At 41.7% G+C, this 26,662-nt stretch overlaps 2 protein-coding genes across 2 annotated transcripts in view; one reads left to right on the top strand and one right to left on the bottom strand.

Annotated features, from left to right (window-relative positions):
- The window catches only part of LOC135258639 (sister chromatid cohesion protein PDS5 homolog A-like), a 34,232-nt gene extending 15,214 nt beyond the window's left edge, over positions 1 to 19,018 (bottom strand). The window contains exons 1-18 of the mRNA XM_064342082.1: positions 18,836 to 19,018; positions 17,834 to 17,981; positions 11,137 to 11,340; positions 10,342 to 10,428; positions 9,883 to 9,980; positions 9,400 to 9,526; positions 8,947 to 9,027; positions 8,706 to 8,846; positions 8,389 to 8,504; positions 8,080 to 8,174; positions 7,704 to 7,849; positions 5,752 to 5,903; positions 5,356 to 5,469; positions 5,111 to 5,192; positions 4,565 to 4,613; positions 3,875 to 4,014; positions 3,009 to 3,124; positions 1,027 to 1,132 (exon numbers count right to left, since the gene is read on the bottom strand). Of these exons, the coding sequence (XP_064198152.1) occupies positions 1,027 to 1,132; positions 3,009 to 3,124; positions 3,875 to 4,014; positions 4,565 to 4,613; positions 5,111 to 5,192; positions 5,356 to 5,469; positions 5,752 to 5,903; positions 7,704 to 7,849; positions 8,080 to 8,174; positions 8,389 to 8,504; positions 8,706 to 8,846; positions 8,947 to 9,027; positions 9,400 to 9,526; positions 9,883 to 9,980; positions 10,342 to 10,428; positions 11,137 to 11,340; positions 17,834 to 17,944 (1,965 nt within the window). The 5' untranslated portion in view covers positions 17,945 to 17,981; positions 18,836 to 19,018. The remainder of the gene's footprint in view (positions 1 to 1,026; positions 1,133 to 3,008; positions 3,125 to 3,874; positions 4,015 to 4,564; positions 4,614 to 5,110; positions 5,193 to 5,355; positions 5,470 to 5,751; positions 5,904 to 7,703; positions 7,850 to 8,079; positions 8,175 to 8,388; positions 8,505 to 8,705; positions 8,847 to 8,946; positions 9,028 to 9,399; positions 9,527 to 9,882; positions 9,981 to 10,341; positions 10,429 to 11,136; positions 11,341 to 17,833; positions 17,982 to 18,835) is intronic.
- A 751-nt stretch (positions 19,019 to 19,769) lies between these two features.
- LOC135259722 (rho-related GTP-binding protein RhoH-like) lies at positions 19,770 to 24,046 on the top strand. Its single transcript, XM_064344375.1, has 2 exons — positions 19,770 to 20,460; positions 22,605 to 24,046. Exon 2 carries the CDS (start codon positions 22,935 to 22,937, stop codon positions 23,523 to 23,525), a length of 591 nt encoding a protein of 196 aa, XP_064200445.1. The 5' UTR covers positions 19,770 to 20,460; positions 22,605 to 22,934; the 3' UTR covers positions 23,526 to 24,046.
- The last annotated feature ends 2,616 nt before the right edge of the window (positions 24,047 to 26,662 follow it).

Here is a 26,662-nt window from a genome sequence, read left to right on the forward strand (position 1 = left end):
GAGTCTGCGAGATCGATTTTCATAACGGTGAGGCATGAAGTACTCATTCTCAGTGAGCAGCTCTTGGTGCTCTGAGTCATAATGAGTCACAGCTTAGGGAGAAGCCGTCTAGTCAGGAAACACTTCACCCTGAGGTCGCATTAACGTCCATGATTCTAGGCTAGGACAAATTCAATCACCAAGCATTACCATTAACCAATCCATACATAACATCTTCACACCTCAAACATCAGTAAAGGGAGAAAATAACCAGGACCAAGTCATTAACTGATGTGTTAAGGCCTTAAAGAAACTGAAATATGTTCCCATATGTTACAGTCGTTACACACTACACTGGAATGTATTAATGTACGGTTACTTAACTGAATTTTAATGAATGTATCTGTTCATATTAATTAACGAGGCCTGGCAGTCGGAGGGTTGCCGGTTCGATCCCCTGCCCTGGGCATGTCGAAGTGTCCCCGAGCAAGACACCTAACCCCTAATTGCTCTGGTGAATGCGAGGCATCAATTGTAAAGCGCTTTGGATAAAAGCGCTATATAAATGCAGTCCATTTACCATTTACCACTTACTGTGAAGTGTTACTGTGTGGGACAGGCGGTATGTCACAGGAGGTGTGTGTAACAGGTGTTGTGTAACGGGCAGTGTGTAATAGGCAGTGTGTAGCAGGCAGTATGTGTAATGGGCAGTGTGTAATAGGCAGTGTGTAAAGGGCAGTGTGTAGCAGGCAGTGTGTAGCAGGCAGTGTGTAGCAGGCAGTGTGTTAGAGGCAGTGTGTAGCAGGCAGTGTGTGTAGCAGGCAGTGTGTGTAACAGGCAGTGTGTAACAGGCAGTGTGTAACGGGCGGTGTGTTAGAGGCGGTGTGTGTACAGGGCAGTGTGTTAGAGGCAGTGTGTAACAGGCAGTGTGTAGCAGGCAGTGTAGCAGGCAGAGTGTGTAACAGGCAGTGTGTAGCAGGCAGTGTGTAACAGGCAGTGTGTAGCAGGCAGTGTGCGTAGCAGGCAGTGTGGTAGAGGCGGCCTCACCTTGAGCAGCTCCAGGCCGGAACGAATGGCCACGTCGGGCGTCACTCCCTCGTCCTCGTCGTCCGCCGTCCCCTCGATCGACTTGTTCAGCAGCTTCACCAGAGAGCTGAGCAAGGCCAGAGAGGAGGACACACCTGGTTGGCGCTACGCTCGCAATCTCCCGTTCAAGTAAAATAACTCAGCTGAGACGGGTGCCAAGATTATATCATCCATCCATCCATCCGTCCATTCCACACATTTTTATTTTTTAAATATTCCATGACGTATGTTACACGGTACAGGAAAAACATCAGCCAATGACGTTAGAACTCGTTTTAACGCGGTGGTGGTCTCGCCCCTCTGAGAGGGCCGGCGGAGCTGCAGTTTCAGGAAGCCGCCACTAGGTGTCGCACCGAGGCGCCGCCGCGCTAACCCTCCGCTTCGCAGCCGAGTTATGCAATCTCCCCACAAGAGCGCAAAACACACATACTGCTAAGTCCAGCAGTGGACCGAGTTACACATTTAAATGTCAGCTAACCGCGGCGTGCCGAGCTGCAGCGCGAGCCTGCTTCGTACAAGAGGGCAGGCGTCTGTCGCGTCTGAATGAAAACACGTTATTCGGGAATGGTTAGCTCCCTGCTGACAGAGCTAATAACTGAACCGAGTCAGAGGTGGTCACTTTGTGCTTTTTTTTCCAAGGCCTCGTTAAATACATGCGGACGTTTCCTGAACTGTCTCGCGTGTCCCACATTCACCAAGCGCTGGTGCCTTAGCTTTATTTTCAGTTTTTCCCCTCAGCTGCTCACAGACAAGACGTGGCACTGCAGCCATGGTGATCAAAAACCTTAACATACGTATCAACAGGAAACAGTCTTTCTATAAAAGCTATAAGGGCGTAGTCCTCCTTGTCACTCAAACTTCGTTCTCAGTGGCCCTTTTGCAAAACAATAAACGCAATTCTTCCCACTGAGCGCTATCTTCATAAATGAAATCTCTGGTGTTGGCATGGAAAGGGCCTTCAGTCAGACACTGAACTTCATTTATCAGCTGATCACACTTGTTCCTCACTAGTGCAGGTACTACTCAGCCTGAATGAACAATTAGCAATCAGAGCTTTAGCACAAGGTAGCACAGGTAAGCTCATTGGCCGCTCTGTCGTCGTCGTGGACGCCCCCGGCCTACAGAGGAAACGCCACTACCCGAACGGCGGCAGATCCTCCACGGGGGTCTTCCGTTGCCATCCCGTCGTGGGACCGAGCGACGCGGCGCGACTCCTCGCTTCCTTCAGCGTCTTCTTGTCCTAGGCTGAGACCGGCATGGCGGCCTGTGCGCGTCATTGTCTGGGACCGCGTCGACCGCTGTCCACGATCCATGTCCAAAAGCTCCGCAGCTTTCAGCTGTGTATTAATTCAGAAGTCGTTTTGCTTCCGTTTCGCTTCATTTTATCGATCGGCGTTTTGTAGAAAGCGGACGTAACCCCACACGTTTTGTTGTGTTTATATTTTGATACGCGTTCTTCTTCCTGTGTTTACGTAGACGCTAGGACGACAGAGCTATTTTAGCCCTTCCAGGCTCAATTCACACGGGTGCCGCGATCGGCAGCAGAAGGCGTCGGAGATCGACGAGAGACGAGAACGATAGCTGTCGAATTTCCCTCCCGCAGGGACGCGGCCAATTACAAGACTCCCTGCCGCGACTCATTACATTACATTACATTACAGGCATTCAGCAGACGCTCTTATCCAGAGCGACGTACAACAAGTGCATTAGTTCAAGGTGCAGAGGTCCAAAAGAAACACACTAGAGTGAAGTAAAGATCGTAGTGCCAGAAGTGACCACATAGATCAGGACGCCAACCCTGTAGAGTAACCAACAAATGAACCACCGCAACAAGACAACAAATTTTTAAAAATGCACAGTTTTTTGCTTAAGGCGCAAGGTCCGGCGGTACCTTTCGGGTTAAAAGAAGCCGTGGTCTAGAACCCGTGTCGGACGGTCGTTACCTGATGGCCTCGGAGTCGATGTGCACCGGGGCGATTCGCTCCAGGAGGAACTTCACCATCTCCAGGAAGGGGTTCGTGGGCTGCTTGGGGAACGTCAGCTTGCGGGTTATCTCCCTCTGCGGGACGGGAGGGATCGAAAGACCCGCTCCGGTGAACCATTTTTTTTTTTCTTTGGATGAAATGTGACAGAGGTATCGCGACAACCGCAAAGCACTAGCATGCTGCATGCATAGCTTACAATCAACTTTTTAAAGAATTTCACACACGTAATTCCAAAGGGCGGGTGAAACAAAAAAGTTATGATGATGTGATGACACGACAATGTCTCATTGGGCTGGAATTGATCCCCCTTCAAGCCAGTGAGCCCCGACATTCAGAAACAAAATTAGCCGCTTCTGTGGGTTATACGCTGGAACAAAGCAAAGCTTCTAATTGGGGCTTAAAGGCAGATTTGCCATTTGCCAGGCGTGCCACGTTCAGCCAGTTCAATGCACATCCAAGTATGGGCAGACTACAACCACGGCTCTGTACGCCTGCTCTTTATGCAAAGAGAAATCCTTAACCTCCAAAATAGAACACTCATCGCATACATAATATCAGAGTAGAGCACGGCTGCCAGAGGCATGTTATCAGACCTAACGCATGACTCACAAGCGAGAAGGAAGGCGGACAATATTGGGAGACAGACAAAACACAGTCAGCCTGGCAGAAAGACAGACATGCCAGTGACAGTGGACAAACATTACAGTGGGGGTGGACAGACAGACCGGACAATGGGGGGCGGGCAGACCAGACAGGGTTGCGGGCAGAGCAGAGCATTTGGGCGTGGCCGGACAGTCTGGACCAATCGGACGGGGCCCGCTCACCACGCAGACTTCGGCCTGCTTGCAGGAGCAGGTGGGGCTGATGAGCTGCTCCAGCTGGGCCCGCAGCTTCTCGTCCTCCCCCAGCACCTGGTTGAACTTCTTCACAAAGTCCTGGGCTTTGCCCGGGTCCGGAAGGTTCTCTGCCACGAGGAAGAGAATCTTAAATCGGCGCACTGAGCCGCGCGTGACACACACAACCAAAGCAACACAAAACCCATCGCCATTTTAATACAGCACATAACACGTGCACTTACATAAATTAAATAACAGTTTAATAACTTCATCATTCAAGAACTGAGTGCACATTAGACTACGTCTGGCTTCCATTCCGTAAGGGATGGTCACAGGAAGTGCATTTGCGAGCTTTGTAATTGATGTATCAGGTTGCATTCTTGCACAGAATGGAAAATATTCTTGATATTGATTCCACCACTGAAGTCCATGTGCACACTGACATTCGTTGACAGGACTTCGTGTGGGTTAGACTGTTTGTCAAGGTCTCAAGCAGACTGGACATCTGGATACTATGATTTCCTTTCTGTCTTGTGCTGTTCTGATAGGACTCAAAAACAACATTCCACAGATAAAGGAGGGCTAAATTAAGCAATTAGAGAGACATGTTTTCCAGTAATAAAAACCTTAAAATTAATAAAATTACACACACACACGCACACACGCACACACACTTACTGGCTATGGTCATCAACTTCCCGAACATGGCTGTACTGTTGGCTTCAGACTGCAGTGAGGAGAGCACGTGTTAATGCATTTATCAAACACAACACGATAGCTCAATGCTAATGAAGGAAGGTTTAAGTCTGGTTTGTGATGTCAAGTGAAGCCTGGATTTTAAGGGCCAATGAGACAGCAGATAGGCGGGGCTTAGGGAAGGGTTCGTGATGGGGAGTCAGGAGGGAGGAGAGATTGCAATTGGGGAGGGGAAATTCATGTAGGCGTTCCCAAGTGAACCTGCAGCTTTAACTGTCATATGTGTGGGAGTGGATAAGGGCAATGGGGTCTAGGGCATGGGCAGGGCCAGGTAACAGTAAGTGTTTTTGCGAGAACAAACAGTGAGGACTAGGGAACTTTACATTACATTACAGCCATTTAGCAGACGCTCTAATCCAGAGCAACTTACACAACATTTATATAGCATTTTACATTGCATCCATTTATACACTTCACGGAGATACTGTTCTCATGGCGAAAACAGCGCTGGGAGTGGACGGGACTCACCGTGGGCTGTTTGTGGAGGTCCAGCAGTTCCCGCACGTGGCCCCTCAACATGTTCTGACACTTCCACATCTCGTTCAGAGCCCTGAGGTTCACCCCGTCCACAGAAGAGCGAGAAAAAAGGGACAAAGGTACGCGTCACACGCTAGCTTCTCCGCGCGCTCTCAGCTTCAGTCGGTGAACCTCTCCAACAGCTAAACGCAGTCTGTAGCGCTGAGGCAGCAGGGAGCCCGAAGGCCGAGACTCACTTGACGGCGTTGAGGTCCAAGCAGGCGTACAGGTAGTACAGACACTTCATCTTCTCCTCCGTGTCCAGGTTATGGGGGACCATGAACTGAGCAAATATCTTCTCCACCAGCAACCTAAACAAAGAGGGGACAACAAAGTGCACGTGCGCAAGCACACACATACACAAAGACACATATACAGACAGAGATACACAAACAGACACAGAGACATAAACACAGACAGACAGATGCACATGCACACACATACACAAAGATACACACACACACACACACACACACACACACATACACGCACAAACAAACAAAGTGAGTCAGGGCTAGATGTTTTTCTCTATCCACACACGCATTTAATAATGAAGCAGAGCCTGAAGCGGCAGGCCTGCAGCGTTCCCTCACTTGTCGTCGATGCTGTTCTGGTAGTAGATGTGCAGCAGCTTGTCTTTGATCCAGCTGATCTTCTGAGCGGACTCCTTGCCGGCCTCGTGGTGCAGGCAGTACTTCTTAAACAGCTGAGCCAGTCCCATCATGGCCTCCTTGCGAACTCGCCACTGCACAGAAACGCACGGTTCAAAAACGGCGCCAACACCCAGAAGGTTGCAGGTTCAAATCCCAGATTGTGGCCTTTGGAAATTCATGTCTAAATTTTACTGATTTTACACACAAATCATCTGCAATGCAAATAAATTCATGAAATTTTCATATCATCACATGCAGGACTGACAGATTATGCAAATACACAAATATTCTTTCTAAATACTTATATTCTTTGAAAATACAGGATATAATAAAATGGCCAGATAACATAAATGGCTCACTATCACTGGCTTTCTTATCTTTAATGTTTCAGGGTCTAATGTAAAAACAAAATGTGCAGTTTATGTATAAGGAAAGCTTCAAACTAAAATCTGAATCAGTCTCAAAGGAAACAAACCATGGTTCCCCACTATGTCAGCGTTCTTCATACCTCCTAATTGGACAGGGGGGACAGCAGGCTAATAGGTTTCTGAAAGATGTAGCTGGATGTTGCTGACACCCACAGAACATTGCCACTGCTAGCTAGCAGGCATACAACACCAAGCCCTGAGTGTCACAACTGACAATACTGGTTAATACATAAACCTACAACATGAAATTAAGTGCCATAGTACTAGCAGGAAGACAACTGAGAATCCAACACATATTACATATTTGGCTGAGTGACATTTGCATAGCTGTATATTTAATGATGTAACGCAGGTTTAAGGGGGCAGTTCACAAAAAAATGAATTTAAGGCACGTTTGCACTTACCCAGAGAACGACCTATCCACCCAGATAGTTTTGCAAGTTTTCTTGATATCCCCGGCAGCTCACCCTGATACAACGTACCTCAATGGAACCATATTTTTGTGGCGCTCAACTAACCGTTAATTTACATAAAGTATTTGCCACCTTCCTGATTTCCTCTGTTTTTGCATATTTGTCACTCTCTGAATGGTTTCAGATCTTTAGACAAAACATAGCATTAGACAAAAGGAAACAATGTGCTTCCATTGAAGTCCACAGTATCAGGGTAAGCTGCAGCAGATATAAAAAAAAAAAAACAGGGTGAAGTGCCCCTTTAAGTACCATACCCACAACTGTACTGTGCACTCTGGGAATTACACCCACAACAGCTCGCTAATCAATATGCTACACCACTGCTCTATAGTACATTGGTCAGAAAAAATCTATTATTTTATGCATTACAGGCAAAAGCTACCAAACCCATGAAAACTTCTCATGGCTAAATGTTAGTTGAACATAGATGCTAAATAATCATTGAGGGGCTATATTCAACTTACTTGCATGCAAGTACCTTTCACCATCCGATCAGTGCTACTGGTTAGAGGTTGTTCTCAGGTTTGTCATTTCTCATTTGTCTGTACTACACCTTTTTAGAGGTCCAGGTTGCCTGGGACCTTCACCAGCCGGAAATAAATATGCTCCCAAACGACAATGCTACTTTTCTGAAGGCTAACACGCATGCTTTCTTCCGGCAGGTCAACCGTGCTAAAATATTATCAATTTATTGCTATTCATAAAGTAAACTTACGAGGGTTCGCAACAACTTTCTGTTAAATGCTGTAACATTTTATAAGACTTAGGAGTTTAAATATTAACTGAAGACGTTAAACCATCAACTGCAATCACCTTGTTACAGAGTTGCCAGCTTTACATCACCTTTAATAATCATTAAAAAAAAATGTAATTTAAAAAAGAACACCAGCCAAAAAGGAACACCTGTTCCTTAATTTTTCTCTTCCCAGTTAAAGCCCCTCAGATGGAATATTAAACACATTTCTGTAGGGGTACAATTGAGGCTCCTCACCCTTTTGTCCAGTGTCCTCTCCCTGACAAAGCCCAGCAGTTGATCATTTACAAGGTTCAAATCCTTCTTCCCAGCGTTGATGATGGTGACGATCACATCATGCCGAATGGCTTCCTCCGGGTCATGTGACCGAACCTTGAGGAATTCTGCCAAGGAAACAAAGAAACAAACAAATGAGATTTATGGACTCCATGGGGGCATGGAGGGGTGTGTTCTGGGTTCTTCTGAAGCTCGTCTGTGCAAAAACGAGATAGGGTTTACGAAGTCATAGCCAAATTGGACGTACAATCATTTTCCCCATCAATGGCTGTTAAAAACAATAACCCCTATAAACCTTAAAGGTTTCTCATCCCAGACCACGTGAAAACCAGCTCACCTGTTAGATCTTTGGCCAAGTCGGGGTGGTTCATCAGACAGTGACTTGCAAACTTGACACACTCCAGTCTGACTGGAACATGAATGTCATTAAATCTGGAGAGAGTGAAGAAGAAGGATGTCAGTTAGATTTATTTCACCAAAACATACCAAAGTATGTACCCATTTTACAAAGGCCGAACACATCTTAGTTCAGAAATTGGTTTTACCAGGTTCAACTATTCAAATGAACAAAAGCCACCTATAACAGTTGACCACTAAGGTAGTGTCAGTCTTACTCTAGACTGTGACTGGGGGTTTGCCTACGTACCTTCCCAAGAAGCACTGCCACAGCGGTCGGTTCTGCGTAGCCAGCTCCGAGTCTTTGGCCCCAAAGAGTTTGGCCAAGAGTCGCACCACCGCCAGTCGCTCTTCGCCGTCGTTGCTCTGAGCGACACACAGTCAAAAATGAACACCCAGAAGCGCAGAACAGCAGACCTCCGTCTGTTCCATTTCATACAGCAAAACTACCCAACAGCTACAAATCCAGTCATGTTTCGACTACGCAAACAGACCGTGAGAACTTTGACTATGGGCCTTCATCGGTAAGACAGGCGAGGGAAGGGAAGTCAAAAGCCATAGCCACACCTTGAGCTTGAACTCCAGCTGAGGCATGACGGACACCAGGAGCAGGGGGTCGATGGCGAACAGCTCCTGGATGAGGTCGAACACGTGCTCCGACAGGTCGCTCACCGACGACTTTCCCACGACCAGAACCTGATTGAAGAACTGGACAGGAGACAGACGGAGCTTCTCGTAACACCACTCACACAACAAACATGACAATTCCCAAGTATTTACTTCGAGGAAAGATAAAATGGGTACTCACATTGGCGATACACGTTTCTATGGTTTGGACAGTCCTCTTCAGGAGAATCTTAGCAAGGTCATAGGCTTGCTTATTTAAATTCTGTGAACAGTGAAAGTGGTACTCAAATGAGATAAAGGCTACAGGGGCAAAAGGAATGAATGTTCTCACTAAATGCATGGATGTGTAAACATCTTGCTTTTAACTATATTTAAATATCCATCAGTGAACTCTCAGGATTCTTCAGCCTTCATCAATCATGACTTCGGCAGAGTTCTAAGCTGGAAATCCTCTTCATGTTTTACAAAGAGAATTATTTCATATAATATTATATATATATATATATTATTTCGATATAATTATTGCTGAAGACCAAAAAATAAGACCAAATCATGGCAGCAATTTTAGGCCCTATCGCCCAGCCCAAGTTGATGTGTGTGTTAGTTAGACAGACAGACAGACAGACAGACATACCTTGTGCGCAGGGATGAGGTTGATGAGGATGGTGTCCAGCAGTTCCTGTGTCACCCCGTCACCCTCCATTATGATCGAGCTCATCAAGTCCAGCATGTGCATCTGCACTTTCTGATTGTGACTGTTACTGAGAGACGCAGAGAGAGAGAAAGGAGAGAAGGTTTAAAGGTGAACTAGAACCAAGGAGAAGGCCAATCAATAAAATAAAGGTTTAACAAGAGTGAATTTGTAGATTGCCCCACAAGCTTTTCACAGTGTCTCTTTGGTGACAGCCTAATAGGTTAAAAATGTCAATACAATGCGGACTCGAACCAGAGTGTGCCCTTGGGTTTTAGTGGCCCTAAAGTCTTCAAGCATTAAAAACTTGAATTGTGCAGCCCAAGGATGGTTGTGGTCCTAAATGACTGCACAGGGTGTTCACGCCAACAGGCAGCTCTGACCTCAACAAACATTATCAGAAAGCACGACGAGACAGACACGCACTTGATGACGGAGAAGAGGGTCTTGAACAGCTGGATGAAGATCTCGTTGCAGTCCTCCAGCTCAAAGCAGATGTTGTATGACTTGACCCAGGCCAGGTTCTGGAGAGCAGACATGAGAGTTATCAGGACACCAAACAAAGCAACACCACTGAGGTGTTTGCACTCTGTAATACAACACCCACAAATTTTCAAAGTTTCAAGTGGAATGAAATGAATGCGACCTAGGAAACTGAAAGACTCAGATTAATCCACTGTCACATCCAGAGGTTAACATGTAGTCATACATGTACCCACCTCCAGTCCTGTACCACTTAGTAAAGCAGTACAGTAATGTGCCAGAAGGGCTTTTCAAACTTCAACCAAAGAACCGTGGAGCTTTCACATACTGCAAACTTAACATGTTTCTCGCTGACTTAAACTACTGCAGGTCTAACAGAACAGAATCCTGAGAAGGGCCTACTTCCAGCAGGTAGAAGTATCTGTTGAACTGCGGGCTCTTGGTGTCCTCCAGGCCCTTCAGCTGCCGAGTGATGAACAAGAAAATGTCCTGCAGAGAAAGGAGAAACGGCGAGTGTTTTCCTTGTTTATTCAAACCTGAAAAAATTTCTATATAACTAAGTGAACACTGAAGGGCAAAACAGAACACTTAACTGTATAACATTTAAATCAAATGTTCAAAAAGACCTGGATGTCGCCCTTTAGGACGCACGCTGCATTGTTAACACAGCAACTTTCATTAAAGTTTGAGGCCATTTCTTTGTAGCACTTCATTGCGCCAGGATGCTGATTTTATTCGTCATTCTAAAAGTCTGCCTGACCTCTTGAACTTTACACCGTGCTGTCATTTCTTAAAAAAATAAAACAAGGAAGTGAAAGAGAGACAGATTGAAACACACTGGAGCGGAAAAAACAAAATTGAGAGGTTAGGGTAGAGACCCTGTTCCACTCAAGATGGCGGCACCAAATCCTGAACTTAGAAGGGCACTACTATAGTTCTGGCTGAACTTATTATTAGGCAGATTTTCTGAAGACTTCGTAATTTACGGAAATAGAAAAAAAAAAACAAAGCATAACAAACGCACTACTAATACTGTTGTGACTGGAACAGGAAAAATGTAACAGTGGGACGTGGCTTAGTGTCATAAGCCTTTCAGAGCTGAGCACGATTTGTTCAGTCCAGCAGCCAGTTCCACCGATAAAGCCGCGGGGGCCGGTGGTGGCCAGCGTTGAGTTTTGGGGTCACGTGCCCCCGTACCTTCAGCTTGTCGTGGGAGGTGTAGGGCGCCTCGGGGGCGTAGATGCGGAAGATGTCCGCCAGGCAGCAGGCCACCAGGAGGCGCACGTCCTTGTTGGGGTTGCGGAGGAAGAAGTCGGAGGCCAGGTGCAGAGCCAGGGCCAGGTACTGCTGCTTCTCGTCCTCCGAGTCCTGGTCCATGTCCATGAAGGTCTTCACCACCATCTGTGAGGGGAGCACCAGGCACGAGCGCAGGGGTCAGCTGCTGGCCACACCCTCCGTATTCCCCGAAACCGCGTTCAGAAACAACGTGTACCAAGATCAATCTGTGTCATTTCATGTAGCCTAAAATATACCCCTGATTTTCTCTATGCATTCTGTGACACCGTACAGGTCAAGGATCTCAAATACAGCAGTGAGAAAAAGTAAGTTCCCAATCCTGCTAATATCTTGATTTTTTATTTTTTTTGGAAAGCGGGGAACATGGTGGACTCATCTCATTGATTGACTCAATGTCCACGCACTGAGCCATCAAAGCAAACCAAAACGATCACCATGCCACCACCATGTTCCATTTTGTTTAGTTCATTTTCCTTTTGAGTTCAATAGAATAATTAGCTTGGAAAATAAATAAATAAATAAATAAATACACACCAATTAATACAAAAATGAACAACATCCTACAGAAGCATCAGGATATCGGTCAATAATTGTAAATGTCAAACTACTACAGGACTGACACTTAACCCATTATTAGAGACATTATTCAATTACACTTCTGGACATACAATTTGAGACGAGAAACACAGACAATTAACCATAATCCATCTCATACAGCACAATTACTCATAACTGAAACAAACCGACACACAATGGAGGTTAAACATCACTGCAGAGCCTATATGAATACACAGCTTAAATGGGGCTGTAGACATTTTGAAGGTAAACTGAAACGTCAAGCTAGGACTAAGAACGTTTTTTGGAAAACAAGTCAGAATAACTTGAAATTTGGTCCTAGGTTTTGTCTTAAAATTTTGCCTCGTCTTTGCAGCATTTTTAAAGGTACAATGAAATGCGAAATATTAAGCATTGTATGAAACATTTGTAGCACGTTGTGATAACAGAATGCCTCCATCCTCCCCGCTCACCCTGAAATAACACCAACAAACCACATCCGCATTTGAGATGCGCCGTAAAAATTTTAAAAAATAAAATTAAAAAAAAAAAAGTTATACACTAAATTGTATGTCTTTAGGACCCAGCAGAATCGCGGAGTGAAGAAGCGGCCAGGGAAGGAGCAGGGAGAGGAGCAGCCAATGGGGTCGCAGGGAGGGGGATGGGCAGCAGTGCCTTGGCGGCTGAGAAGAGCCCCACGGAGCTTTAGAGAGCCGCTGACTTGGCTGCTCGCGCTCAACCCGCTCCAGGCCGAGCACGCCGCTCGGCTCTCAAACTGAACGCCGATCAGGGACAAACGCACGTCTTCCAACATTCCTGGTCTCACTCGCCCATTAAAACATTGTGCATCTTACAGTGCGCTATGATAAGAGATTCAAAAGGCGGTTGAATTTGTCACGCACAAGGCAAGAGATGCAATCTAATACAAGGAGTCTATTAGGGCTGGTTATTTCTCTACCACAAAATTTCAATATAGCCAATATTTTCCCATTTGAGTGCATTTAGGCCTACATAAACAACTTTTTGGCCTTACTAAATACTTCAAAAGTGTACAGAAATTTGTTGTAAGCTCTTAGGCTACATGTTACAGAACATTACCAGTCCATTTCCTTGTTAACTGAACAAAATGTATTCACATAGGCCTATATGTATTCTGATATTTATTTCACAGCTTTCAGAACAGGCAAAAGAATACATTTACAGAAAGAAAAAAAACATAAAAGGACAGGAGTTTTGTAACCATAAACACATTGTACATCCTTTTGCTTTGCAGATGGAATGCGTCGAGTGAACACATGCTCACACACAATCACCTGCGAAAGCTATAGTCAATGAATGATAAATGCCAGCCCACCAACTCAACAGAAAAGCATCTGTATGGAAGTATCCTTTCAATTGTTTATCAGGAAGACAGTCTCAAAGCACAGGACAGTCATGTACAGCATCTCAACAGCTGTGCTTTGCATCCTTTTTCAGAGTTAAAATATCAGTATTACTACAAATATTTACTTTTTGAAAGTTGCAGCTTTAGTTCTGAACATGAACAGTACGTTCAAACATTCCACTGTAAACAATGATTATCCCGGTAATGGTGACAGCTATCCAAAAAAGAGACACAAAAATAAAAACGGTATAAAACATATAAAACGGAGGTAAGTGGACAGGGTTGAGGACGGAGGAGACTTTGATTGTAAACAAAGAACCAAAGCAATAAAATCCTGCATAGTATGCCTTTAAACTTCAGCAAATAAGATACCCTCAAGAGAGAAACAGTTTGGTTCATTAAAGATACTTTGATAAGTAGCCAACTTTTAACTGTTTCAAAAATGCTGGCAGCAAATGCAATGTAATACTAACACAAATTAACACAACTAGAAAAGTGCAAGAAACTGCGACGTCAACAAACATTTCATTATCAATAATGGCAAAGGATTGTCAACCAAGTTTCTAAAGTCAGCTCCTGAGCAGCCCACAAGTATCCGCTGGTGGACTTGGCGTAGAACGCTTTTGGTGCTAACCAACATGCCACAATTTCCGTTCTGCCACCTAGGACCTGGCCCTAGACAGTCTACTGGGCGGGTCTTCAAGAAACTAATTTGGCTGCATAAAAAGTGTGCAGTATAAGCACAACGTGATATTTTTGATGTAGCATATTTTTGCATCCCCTAAAAAATGTTGAATATTACAACAATACTCAATATATCGCCCAGCCCTATTATCCAATACACACCATTTCCATGCTATCTGTGTGCTTGTGCACACACAGGTTTGTGTGTGTACCCTTTGCCATGACCTGTCTAGTTTACAAATATTTGATAAGACACTGCATATTCTGATGAACTTTTTAAATTGTGAATTCATTTAATATTTTACTCAAGGTTTTAGCATTTTAGTAGGAAGTAATAATTCATCAGCAAGCTGCATATTCTGAACCCAGATCCACATTCTATACCCAAATCCCAGATCCTCACAGCATCATAAAATAAACTTCCTTGTAAGGGCTAGGCCAATATCAGTACTGCACATTGTGCTATTTAGACATTTCCCAAGGTACTGATTATTTTAAAAACAGAATTATACATCAAAATGTAAACCAAGTGAACAGCAGTGACAAGAAGTTGAGCGAGAGGTAGAGAACAATTCTGCTGCTGTTTGGCTCAGGCAAACACGTAACAGTCTTGGAAGCTGCTCAAGTTTTACTCCTGTTCCAAGACTGCAGCGGAGGCTAGGGTGAGGAAAAGTTCAAGCGATCTTTTTGCAGTGACACTAACAGATCACCATGTCCAATATTACATCTCCAGATTTCATGACTGAGCTAAAGAGTTGGCATGAAAATACACCCAAAAAAAACCTGCGTCTGTATGTGCAAATATTGCTACCTACTACCACACAGACACACAGACACGCGCGCACGCACGCACGCACGCACGCACACACAATTATTCACATTCTTGATAGAGATGCTACAAGAAGGACGTATAAATTAACCAATGCAGGTAATATATTTTTTCCCTGAAATACTGTTATCACAATTATTCACACCACCTGTTTTCAGTACTTTGTGCACCCTCCCTTCACAAGTATGACACTCAAATGAGCGTCTATTCCTCCAGACAGAATCTTTCAAGATTCTTCAGATCTTTTGGTCTGAACTTGTGCACTGCCTTCCTTCAATTCAAACCACACATTTTCTTTATCAGATTTAGACTGAGTTTCATTAATTTCATTGACCTTAACATGAACTCCAGGGCCAACAGATTCAAAGCAACCCCAGAACATCAAAGATTCGCCACCATATTTCACTGTAGGTATGATATCCTTTTGAACGTAAGCATGCTTCTTCTGATGTCAAATCCACCGCAGGCACACATGCCCAATTTAAACTGTAATTTTGGTTCCTATGCTGAAGAGTCTCGAAGATGTTCCTCCAGTTCCCCCAACATTTTGAATATTCATTAACTGTATTTTGTAGTCAAGAAGCAGCTGTTTTTCTAACTTTCTCAGTAAAACGGCTTCATTAAACATTCAGTGGTTAAGGATATGGTAGCCTCCATCCAGTGTCTCATTATAATTGCTGCAGCCAGAAAAACCAAGTATTCAAAAATAAATTATTTTGCTTTCCGGGGAGCACATAACCTGACAAATCACCCAGAATAAATGTAATTGGGGTTAACTAGATTGGTACCTTAAAGTGCCATAGTCCCTTTTTAACTGTGTTGGTCCATATATGTTAATGACCCACAGCAGGTGAATTAATCGCCATTTCATTTCAAAACATTCTGAATACAAGCCCTGCCGGTTCATCTTCTGTATTTTATCAGGTGTACAGCTAAGTCTATTTAAAATCTTGACCTGGAGCAAGTTATTAATAAATGAGCAGCTTGCATTTTAACAGTAGACACACAGAGGCCACCGAAGTGTGCAGTTTTAATGACTTCTCTGCAGTTTGATTAAGCAGGTTGTAAAACGTATGAGCTTTAACCTTCGCTTAGCCTACGTTAACATATGCTTCTCGTTAATGGTGCAGTATTGCAGGAGATTCTGATTAGATGGCCAACTTTTTCAAGAGAGGAGTTGTAAGACAGAAATTTTTTGTTATGTATAAGGTGGTGCTATTTAAAAAAAAATAGGTTCTCACAAATTTGGTTTTAAATAAATTCAAAAGAAGGGGGATTGCAAATATGTTCCTGTTACCAAAAAAATGATACTTAAATGATAAATTATACTACAATGATGGAAAGACTTAGGCATATTAATTTAAGGTTATTTTTTTTCCTCCTTATGCAAGCCAATGGTGTTGAGAGTCTGAATTGCAAATATACAAAAGCAATCAAAAATGCAACACAGAACTAAAAAACCTCTATTCAAACAATGCATTTGCAAGGCATATAGGCCTACATGCTGCAGCTGATAGCACAACTTGAAGACAAGCTGTAGATCCACTTGGTAATGAACTTATGATGAAAAGAATGCAATTTCATAGCGCTTCATGTTGGAATGTATGCAGTAATATAGTGGTCCCTTTTAGTAGTTAAGTTTAGGCCTTTTTTAGCTGCAGGAATGTTAAAATGTCACAAAAGCAAAACTCTTTGCACTATCCACATTAAAATGCAATGCAGTAGCTCAAGCAATGTTGTCCAACCAAACTTAAAACGTTCCTTTCCTTGCCAGGTGTTCTTATGTCATCAAGGATTCTTCACATAGGCCTATCTTACAGTTAATATTTTCCCACTTAAACTGCCAAATATTGAGGCTGTTCAGGTAAGGAAATTTGTGCAAAGTCACAACCGCAGTGTCACTCCAAAGATTTTGACATAACCGCTGGTTGCTCGTCTGTCGGCTGGAAATTGTCCAAGTCTTATAATATTTCTTTGGTCAATTTTGCCAACCGCTTTTGGTTTTTCCAGTTGCTGTTGTATTTTCTAATACATGAAAAAAAACATTCTTTAACATAAAAATATTCATTTTTTAAGTTTTTCTGAGTGTAAATATAACTTAAGAATCAGGACAGCTGAACTCAGCTGAACCACAGAGAATGACCATTAACTATACTCACTATCAGCATCCCAAGGGGTCAAATCCATAATAGTCCAGTTTAACATATAACAATTAATCCCGCAGACCAGCCAGATACCAAGCTCTTCATTCCTAACATCAAATGTTCAGCCTCCCTAAGTGAAGACAAACATTCCAATTTGATTCCCCAAATGAATATTCAAAAGGGGTGTGTTCATCTGTAACAGTGTGTCCATAATATTGTGTCAGTAGAGGTTTTATATAGCATTAGATACATGTGCTACCAAATGTACCTTTCTGTCTGTAAGAACTTGAGGCAGATGTGCTGGACTAGCCTATCTGGTTAGTCTATGCAATCTGTGATCCAGCCAATCATAGCGCAGTTGGGAATATTACAGATACGACCAAAGAGAGTGGACGACACCACCTGTACTTCGGGATGACAGTTGAAAAGCACCATCATACTCTAATGTTTCATCACCTTCTACTGTCAGTGCACAAAGCCAAGTGATCATTTAGCAACATAATGTGGATACGGTTAGCAAAGTATTAATTTTAAGAGCATCGACTCAATGTCAGCCTTTAGGTTGTTATTCAGCATTTCATTATTCCCTAAACTTACATGTTTGACTTAAAACTATAATATAATTCCAAATCGCACAAGGCTTAAAGACTAGTTCTTGGAATAATGCCAGTCAAGGTGCTACTTTTGATGCACAAGCAAAAGTGACAGCCTGCCCAGTGTATTTTGGTAACAGGCATATGCAGCACCCAGGTGTGCACTGACACAAGTAAATGGAGATGTTACCATACAATCTTTGGTGACTGATCATTGCAAAAATGTTCATGCACCAGAAAAATCCAAACTCAACGAGCTGAAAAGCACACCTAAGTATTGAACAGATATCAGTGATTTAGCAACAAACAATGCTCAAAGTGAACACTAGGAGCAACAAAAAAAAACCCATCAAGGCAGGTGTCACTTTCATGAGCGCAACTGTTAAATATATTTCCATGTCCCACTTACCTTTAACCGTTTAACCACCTCATCATTGGTAATCTTATCTGTGATCTCTTTTACCCCGGGAGGATAACTGATTTTGCCATCCGCTGTCTTCTGATGCTGTGGGAACTCCATTCTCGTTAACTGTGTCCACACGGTCCTCTACTGGCCTCTATGGGTCGGAAAACAAAAGTTCAAGAGGATAAATCTACCGCACTTTCGCTTATCCAGTTTTAAATTCTAATTTGTCAAAAATCGCATCGGTATAAACACGAAAAACCCAGTGGCCACTTCAGTGACTGTCATAATTCGCCAGACTAATTCCTACAAAATAAAATTAAACTGATAAACGGATAAGCATGCTAGCTAGCTACAGAACACGCTTGACAATCACCGCCTCTCTTTCATTCGCTGATAATAAATCTAGTTAATATATAGCGTTAGATCCTGCAAAGAGTGCTTATTTTACCAGATACACTGATAAAAACAACTTCGACTGGAACCGCAAAACTAAACAATTCCCCCAACATAATTTGTTAAATGCCTCTACAGTCTGGCTAAAAGCAACACAAATATTGTGCGGGGAGAGATGTTCACCAACCCAGCTGCGCTAGCTAGCTAGCTAATTCTACGGCCTGCGCGTTAGGCCTCAAACTATTAAAAAGATACACACATCCGACTGGAACCTCTAACCGGCAGAAATGAAATGATTCGCTTTCATAAACGGTCATACTGTCTAAAAGGAAATCAATTTGCACTGCAAACGTTTTGGAAGTACGTAAACTTTATTTTGCAGCAAAATACTGTTCAGACACTTATTGTTTGTTCCTTCCAACTTCAGGTCTGCAGCACCTCAGATCCCACAGTAGCCAATAATGTCACATCGCTTGCTTTACCACGAACTTGTCTGCTACAGTACTACTAGAATTTCAAAAAATCGTAATACTTAAGGAATGAACTAGCAAGACATTTAACTCTCCCGGCAACACCGACACTAAAGAAATGAAATACAATTGAAATATTTACCTCATCAATTTTCCTTTTTAATGCATGAGTCAGGTTTACGTGAGGTTTTTAGTTTCAACAAAGCTCCCTCTTTCACAAGCAATCCGGTTTCCACAATGTCTGTACAGAAATAGGTGGCATAGCGCCACCCTTGGTCTAAACCGCATACAGCCGACCGAGGCAAGGCAATAGCAAGGCGGGAGTCTCCAAAACAGCACAAAAACTTCCACTCGAGAGACTAGCTGCTTACCGTAACGTTGCGAAAACGAGCGCATTTTTACAGTAAGGTATTTATAGCCGTATCCTTAATGCATAGTTTTGTGCATTTGTTCATAACCAGGAAGAAAAAAATCGATTCATACCGGAATGATGACAGTGTTTGTTATTTTATTCACTCATTTTTCTTTGTATGTGCAAATGTGTAATTCTGGACAGAGCATCTGATAAGAATCATGAAAATGTTCCTTTTACCCCATTTTATAATGTTTGAATGACACTGACCACGAATAGTTTACATTGTAACTTACTATAGTTTTCCAGCTGGTAAAAAAGAACCTAAACAGACAAATACTACAATCACAATGCATTTTTGCATATGTTCTGATGAAACCATGTGTCCTTGTTGCTCCAATCAAAAGCTGTACATCCATGATCAAGTTGTTGTATAAAAATAATTATAAAAACGTGGAGGTTAAGTGAAATAGTTTAGTGTTTTGATACTTTAACTTTTGCTTTAGTTTAAAAAATGTATGTCTACCTTTTCCAAGAATTAGGTGTGTAAATAACTGAGAGTGTAATCTGATTGATCTGGTCTGAAACACAGTATATATGGGTGTTATTCTTCCTGAAGGGGGAGTCAGAGCAGTTCTCTGTCATAAAATATGTGCGCATGCTACAAACTGAAAGTTTTGTAGCGTACCCTATATGTGGTGTATTGTTTTCAAGAAGACATTGTGACAGTCTTACGGATCATTTTATATATATAAAAAAAATTATGCTTAGAGATCTCACTCTGTGAAATGGCACACGATGTGATGAAACTAACTGAGAGGTAAGACATGGCAAGATGAAGAAAAATAGGGCCAAGTTTTAAGGAGTGTATGAAAACAAGGGAAAATATCTTTTGAATATATATATTGTATATATTTATTTGTTTCTGTGACTAAAGCTATTGGTGAAAGTTTAATTGTAACGTGCCACTATTTATAAGACCAATATTTTGGAAATCTGTTTTGCAGATCTATAGTCAATGTTTTGTGTACACTGACATCAGTGATCAATTACAATTTACAGTCATGTAGGATGCTTACAATGGCACAAGTCCATATGTCCGAACAGCTACTGAAAGCAGAAATATGAGTCACATCACTGCTGTAAGAAAAAAAAAGTCATTTCCGTTCAGTTTGTCTATCTTCTCAGCTGCATTGACAACCTCTTCACAGCCCCAACAGTGCACTTGTTGGTTCACACCGAAGAACATGTGTTGATCAGATAAAATTTTCCAGCAAAGGTGGTTTTGAAGCTTTTCTTTATCAAAAACACCTGCTAATACTGAATTTAAGTCCATCAAATCCTGGGAATAACTTTATTTTATACGCCCAAGCTTCAGAAACGATCAAAACGACATCCTGTGAGCATCTGAAAGGGTAAGCACCCGTTAAGTTCTTCCTTCTTACTTGTATAACCTACTTGTGTTAGGAAGGAGCATATGCAAGGTTCACAATTGCTCTTGTAGCAGTTGAAATATGGTTGTTCAGAAAATTATGTTTTAATTATGAGGCATTTTCAAAACATTAGACAGGTGGAAACAGGTGGTGTTTAACAGGTGGAAATATGGGCTGCAAAACACATTGTAATTAAGCCACAAGTGTTTATCGATTTTTTTTTTTTTACATTACATTGTCCAAATTGAAATCTTCCTAAAAGTAAATTGTGGTTAATATCATTTCTAGATGTAAGCAGGTTATTGTACAGATACAGATATTACATTGAGGCGGGCAGATGTTTCTATATGCATATTCTCCCAAACTTGCTGAACTGATGTTTATTTATTTATTTATTTATTTATTTATCTATCTATTCTTTTTTCTTATTTATTTATTTAGAAACCAGACTAATTAACCAGTATTTTTAGCTCATTGTCTCACTTAACAATTAAGTTTAAATGGCTGTTGGGTGAATGCATACAGTAGCAAAAAATCCTTTTTAATTTGGTAATTTGAGTAAGGCATTCTGAATCATATGTGATTGCAAACTATCATTATTTTATTTACAAGAATGCAATTCTTTAATGTTCATTGATATTATCCAAATATGTTGAACATTCATTTATTTGGTGTGCAATATTTTACGTTTGGACATGACAAAATTAGTTACTTATATATATATATACATATTCTATTAATTTCTTTCTTTTCTGCCCTTGCTTAAATTTTTTCTTGTCTGGGCCTCTTTGGCCTATGCAATTATAAAACCATAATGTCATTTACTTAGTTGCGTCAAGTATTGTTTCAGTGGGCGATGAATTTTTAAATGGTTTCAAATATTCATGTCTGGATCTGGAAATAACTAATGGCAAACAAGACCAGGTCAAAACCTAGTATATGGCTGGATCGTGTATGGGTGTGCGAAAACTCGGCCGACCAATGGTGTAACCTCATCACTCAGTCACTCAGTGACAGACATTCATGTTTATAGGGCTGGCCTTGTTGTTGCGGTCCAGCCAAAAATATGGTCAATTTTCCTATGGTTTGTGTCACAAAAAAGTTGGCCAGGCTTTATTGTGGTGACAGATTTCATGACAAAGCAATCTTCCCATTTCTGGACCTATTATATTTAAATGATTCCATGGCGTGCTCTAATTTCTGATCCTTGAATACCACCTGCCAAAATGTAGCAACATTTTGGTAATGTCAAAGCACCAGACAAAGGCAAAAACACAGTAAAAATGATTAAATAAAGGCAGTTATTTCAGCAATTGTAGGCCTTTCCATTTCCTTTGAGATGATAAATGCTGCATTTATTAAAGCCGTAGCTTATACTTATACGTAGCTGCATGGGTATATTGCGAATGCTGTCTCGAAGTTCTCCACTTAAACTTCCCAAGTATCCTTTGCTGCTCGCAATAAATGACAAATGTTTAATTTTCTGTCACCAGTTGTTCACATTTGTTTTTCTTAATGACTATTTGGCAGTGCGCGGAAGTCAATCGTTTGTAAATTGACAAGAGTCTGCACAGTGGAGCATCTTAAATTTTTCAAAGAAACATTCAGACCAAAGTGGTAAAAGCAAATATTGTGATTCATAAAACACAACTGAAAAGAAATGCTCTTAACTATCAAATGCCAAAAGCAAACATGCAGTTGTGTGAGAATAAAATTAATCTTCAACCAGGCAGTCAATGGTTGGAACATTTTATCGCAGTCTTGTCAAAAAAGATGAAAGGGTATGATTAGATACATGTTTTTATGGTATTCGGCCATGTGCTGTTTTTGGCTCGAGAAAGAAGCAATTATGGTTCAGTAAACAAAAGTTGTTAGATGAGAGAGTAAGGGACTGCAGACAGCTAATCAATTGAAGTATTGCTAGCAACAGCGAGTGTGAAATAGCATGCTCTCGAGTGATTTGTATTTGATCAATAAAGGATGTAAATAAATCCTTTAATAACAAGAAGGTCAAAGGTAAAGACTATGAAAAAAAATTGAAAATTGAAACACTACCATTTTAATTTAATATCTTTGGAAGAGGTCAGTTCTGTCTGTTCTGACTGAGTTTCCCATTTTCTTGACAGATATCCTTGGACGTAAGACATGAAGGGGAAATGACTACTTGTGGAATATCCTATAAGTGGACAGAGGTCATTAGAATGTGCAGCACACGTTCAGGAAATATTTAATGTAATAAAGGGTGAACATAAGGCACTCATAAGGAAACGCATTAATGTGCTGAACGTTCACGGACACTGGAATCACCCAATCCTCCGGTTTGCAATCTGTTATTCACTGGCAGCCAGACTTTCAACCTTCAGCTTGATAAAGTTGTGATGTTTCTTTCTTCTGTTTGCGAGTGGTGAAATTGCTTCACTTTAACGCGCATAAAGAGTCAGAACGCACACACAAAGATGAACGGGATGTCGGAAGTCTCGGTCAAGTGTGTGCTGGTGGGCGACACCGGAGTGGGGAAGACAGCTCTGCTGGTCCGCTTCACCTCGGAGACGTTCCCGGACTGTTACAAGCCGACCGTTTACGACAACCTGGGCGTGGAGGTCTTCATGGACGGGGTTCACATTAATCTCGGGTTGTGGGACACGGCCGGGAGCGAAAGCTTCCGGCAGATCCGGCCCATGTCCTACCACCAGGCCGACGTGGTGCTGATCTGCTACTCGGTGGCTAACCCCGCCTCGTTCGCCAGCGTTCGCCGCCGGTGGATCGGCGAAGTCAAGGACCACCTCCCCCGGGCGCCAGTGCTGGTCGTAGCGACGCAGACTGACCAGCGCGACATGGGGCCGAACCAGGCCAACTGCTTGTCCTCTTCTGACGGGAAGCAGCTTGCTCACGACATCCACGCCAAGGGCTACCTGGAGTGCTCGGCGCTAAGCAACCGGGGCGTGCAGCAGGTGTTCGAGTGCGCTGTGCGGACGGCCACCAACCAGGTCAAACGAGGGAGGTCACGCAGGAGGGTCTTCAACGTCAACCACTGCAAGATATTTTAATGGGCTCTTCAATTTCCTCATCTGGTAAAGGAATATGTGTATTGCACAAAAACTTAGTTGTTGTGGCTGACTTTGAGGACGCTTGGTTCGTATAGGTTCAAATCTGTGACTGCCGCAAGACATTCTCGCATCGTTGGTCTGCCATTGAATGGACATTTAGGTATAATATTATACACTATAATATTATAGAAGTGTGCCCAAGCCAAGAAAAAAAGTTAAATACAATGGGACGCAAGGTAATGTAGACTATGTTATATATCTAAATTTCCTCAGGAAAGCAGGCATTAATTTCAATAATTAATGCAATAATTATTGCCTCAATAAAGGCAATAATTTCAGGCATTATTTAAGCATTTTGTCAGGGTAGTTTGATATGCTTGTTGGGTCAGCCGTTGGCTTGTTTCTGTTTGATGAGTACTCTGCTCTAACAGGAATTTACAGTACAGGAAGAGAACAACAGCACTACTGTGAATATGCTTATAGTTTACCATAATAAAGCTATTTCCCATTTTATGACCACATTATGTTGTCATGTCTGCATATCTGTCATACATGCATTATTTGGAAATATTTCAGTTTGCTAAACTTAAGACTGAAGGCAAAACACTCTAGAGCATCACCAAGAGACATACCCAGCATCTGGTGATGTCTATGGGTCACAGACTTCAGGCAGTCATTTAATGCAAAGGACGTGCAACCAAGTACTAAATATGACATCTTTATATTGTTAATTTGTCCCATTACTTTTGCTTGCCTAAAATGGGGGGACAATGTATCACAAGGAGCTGTAATTTCTACACGGATCACCCATTATGGATGTAAAACCCTCAAATTAAAGCTTACAATTCATGTATAAAAGGTGCTATAATTTGTTCAGGGTAAAACCAAAGTCTATAAAAATACCATTAAAGTGAAGCTGACAATGGGCACCATGTGAATTGGTTGATTCCAAATCTACAATTGTGCAGTACAGAGTCAAATCAAGAAAAAAAAAGTTTTCGCCCAAACTTTATGGAGCTCGCTGTATACCATACAATCACATGCAGTTACTAAACACCGTTATTTTGACTATAATCAACTTAGATTTTAGCTGAAAACAATCAGCCATGCTGGTATCTACAGTGTAGTAACTGGTAACTGTCCTCTGTTAAAAAGTAACTTTGCAAGGTTTGCTATTGAAGATTATCACAAATGCATCAAAGGAGGAGCCACGTATGAGTTAAATAACTACAGTCCGATTTCAAAACTTTCAGTCCTGGAAAAAAATACTTGTTAAATATGCAGTTTCTGCTTAAACTTATGTTAATCTGGGTTTAGAACTGGCCACAGCACCATTACAGCTTCGGTGGCAGTAACACATAATAATGTAAATGGCCTTGAAAAACAACAACATAGCTGCCTTATTTGCCAATTTATCCAAAGCATTTGAGTCATTAAACTATGATTTACTGATAAATCACAGGCTCAGAAGTACTAGGTTTAGCCTTGACATCGTACATCGTAGCTAAGAAATTATCTTACTGACAGAACTCATTGTGTTTGTGTAGAAGGCCACAAGTCTAGGTTTCTAGAGAATAGTAGGTGTTCCCCAAGGCTTCGTCTTGGAACTTGTCCTGCATTAAATGATTTTATTAATGATCTAGGCAAGGTCATCCAAGCAAACATTCATTTATCTGCAGAGGATACTGTCAATTATGCATGTAAACACACTGACCCAGACTGTTAGAGCTCTTTGTGCAGTTTCTGTTACATGATGCTCTGCTTAATTTGAAATTGATTTTAACTGCTAAGAAAACAAGGTTCATGTTTTTTTTTTCAAGGTTCAAGGTTCTTTCTCAGTAGTCTGATGGTTTTAGCATTTTTAAACGTGATTTTAATCTATTAAAAGGGTGAATTCTAAATAAAAGCATGTTGTTAGAAAGATTGTCATCCATCCATATACCCAACAATCTTTCTAACAACATGCTTTTATTTAAAATTTAACAATGAAGCTAAAAGTGAAGCTTGGCTTTTACGTCAGAAATAAATCATGTTTTACTTTTAATGCCAAGGAGACACTTCTTGAAACTACTTTTCTGTTTGTATTAGACTATGATGCCATTTTGTACATGTATGCAGCCTCCTGTATCTTGGGAAATCTCGATGCAGTGTGTCCTGCATCTTTGTATTAAGGGTGCACTTACCATTGTATTTTGTATAAATTGGTGGGTTAGACATTCTTACATTGGTATGTTTTTATTTATAAAGCAGTTTTAGGCAAACTGCCTGTTAATCTCAGCGCTCGCTTTTGTAAGAGTCCTGGGTCCAATCACGTACAATCATTTAATTGGTTGCTTTACATTGTTCTAAGGGCTTTTGCAACTCTGGGTCAAACTGACTTTTATTTATTATGCCCTGTTGTCATGGAACAAATTGCAAAAAGAGCTCAATTAATCAAAGGCTGAATTTAAATGCACACACCTTTAGTAGCCTACACATATTGTATTTGTGATTTATTTGCTGTATGTTTTATATTTATCATATAGTTTTATATGTATGTATTGTACCGTTTTATATTGACGCTGCGTTGACTGCTGTCTTGACCAGGTCTCCCTTGAAAATGAGATTCCAAATCTTAATGAGACTTCCTGGTAAAACAAAGGCTAAATATAAATAATTAAATAAATGATAATGCATGCATGGTACAGTGCTATGACAGTGCCATTTCCTTTGAATCAGTTGAATGAAACAGCAAGCAGAGCACATCACTCAGTGGTCCAGTGTACACTTACCTTAGTGTTGAAGCTGAGCCATTAAGACCACGCTGCATGTGCCACAGTAACTGATCTCTCAATGTGTACTGTACTGTGCACAGAGTGAGCCATGGCCCAGTATAAAACTATTTTTGGTTAATTTCATAATTACTTTCTCCCTATGTCCACATTCAGTGAGCTTTGGTGGTTTTAAATGAATTTTATAAAGCATGCATTTACATTTGTATAGAAACACGCTAAACACAAAATAAATAAAAAAATTTAAAAAAATTGTAATATTGTTCTAGTTTTTTTTTTTTTTTAAATCACACTTTTTATTCTTTGCATTGTTTTATGGTCTTCATAGCTCTTCATACTTAATGCCCATTGTCCCATGAAATATAG

Source organism: Anguilla rostrata, chromosome 7 (assembly GCF_018555375.3).
Source record: "Anguilla rostrata isolate EN2019 chromosome 7, ASM1855537v3, whole genome shotgun sequence".
NCBI classification, from domain to species: domain Eukaryota; kingdom Metazoa; phylum Chordata; class Actinopteri; order Anguilliformes; family Anguillidae; genus Anguilla; species Anguilla rostrata.

What these genes read in the sequence shown, in the direction of transcription:
- LOC135259722 (XM_064344375.1), top strand. Translation starts at nt 22,935, where the DNA reads ATGAACGGGATGTCGGAAGTCTCGGTCAAGTGTGTGCTGGTGGGCGAC.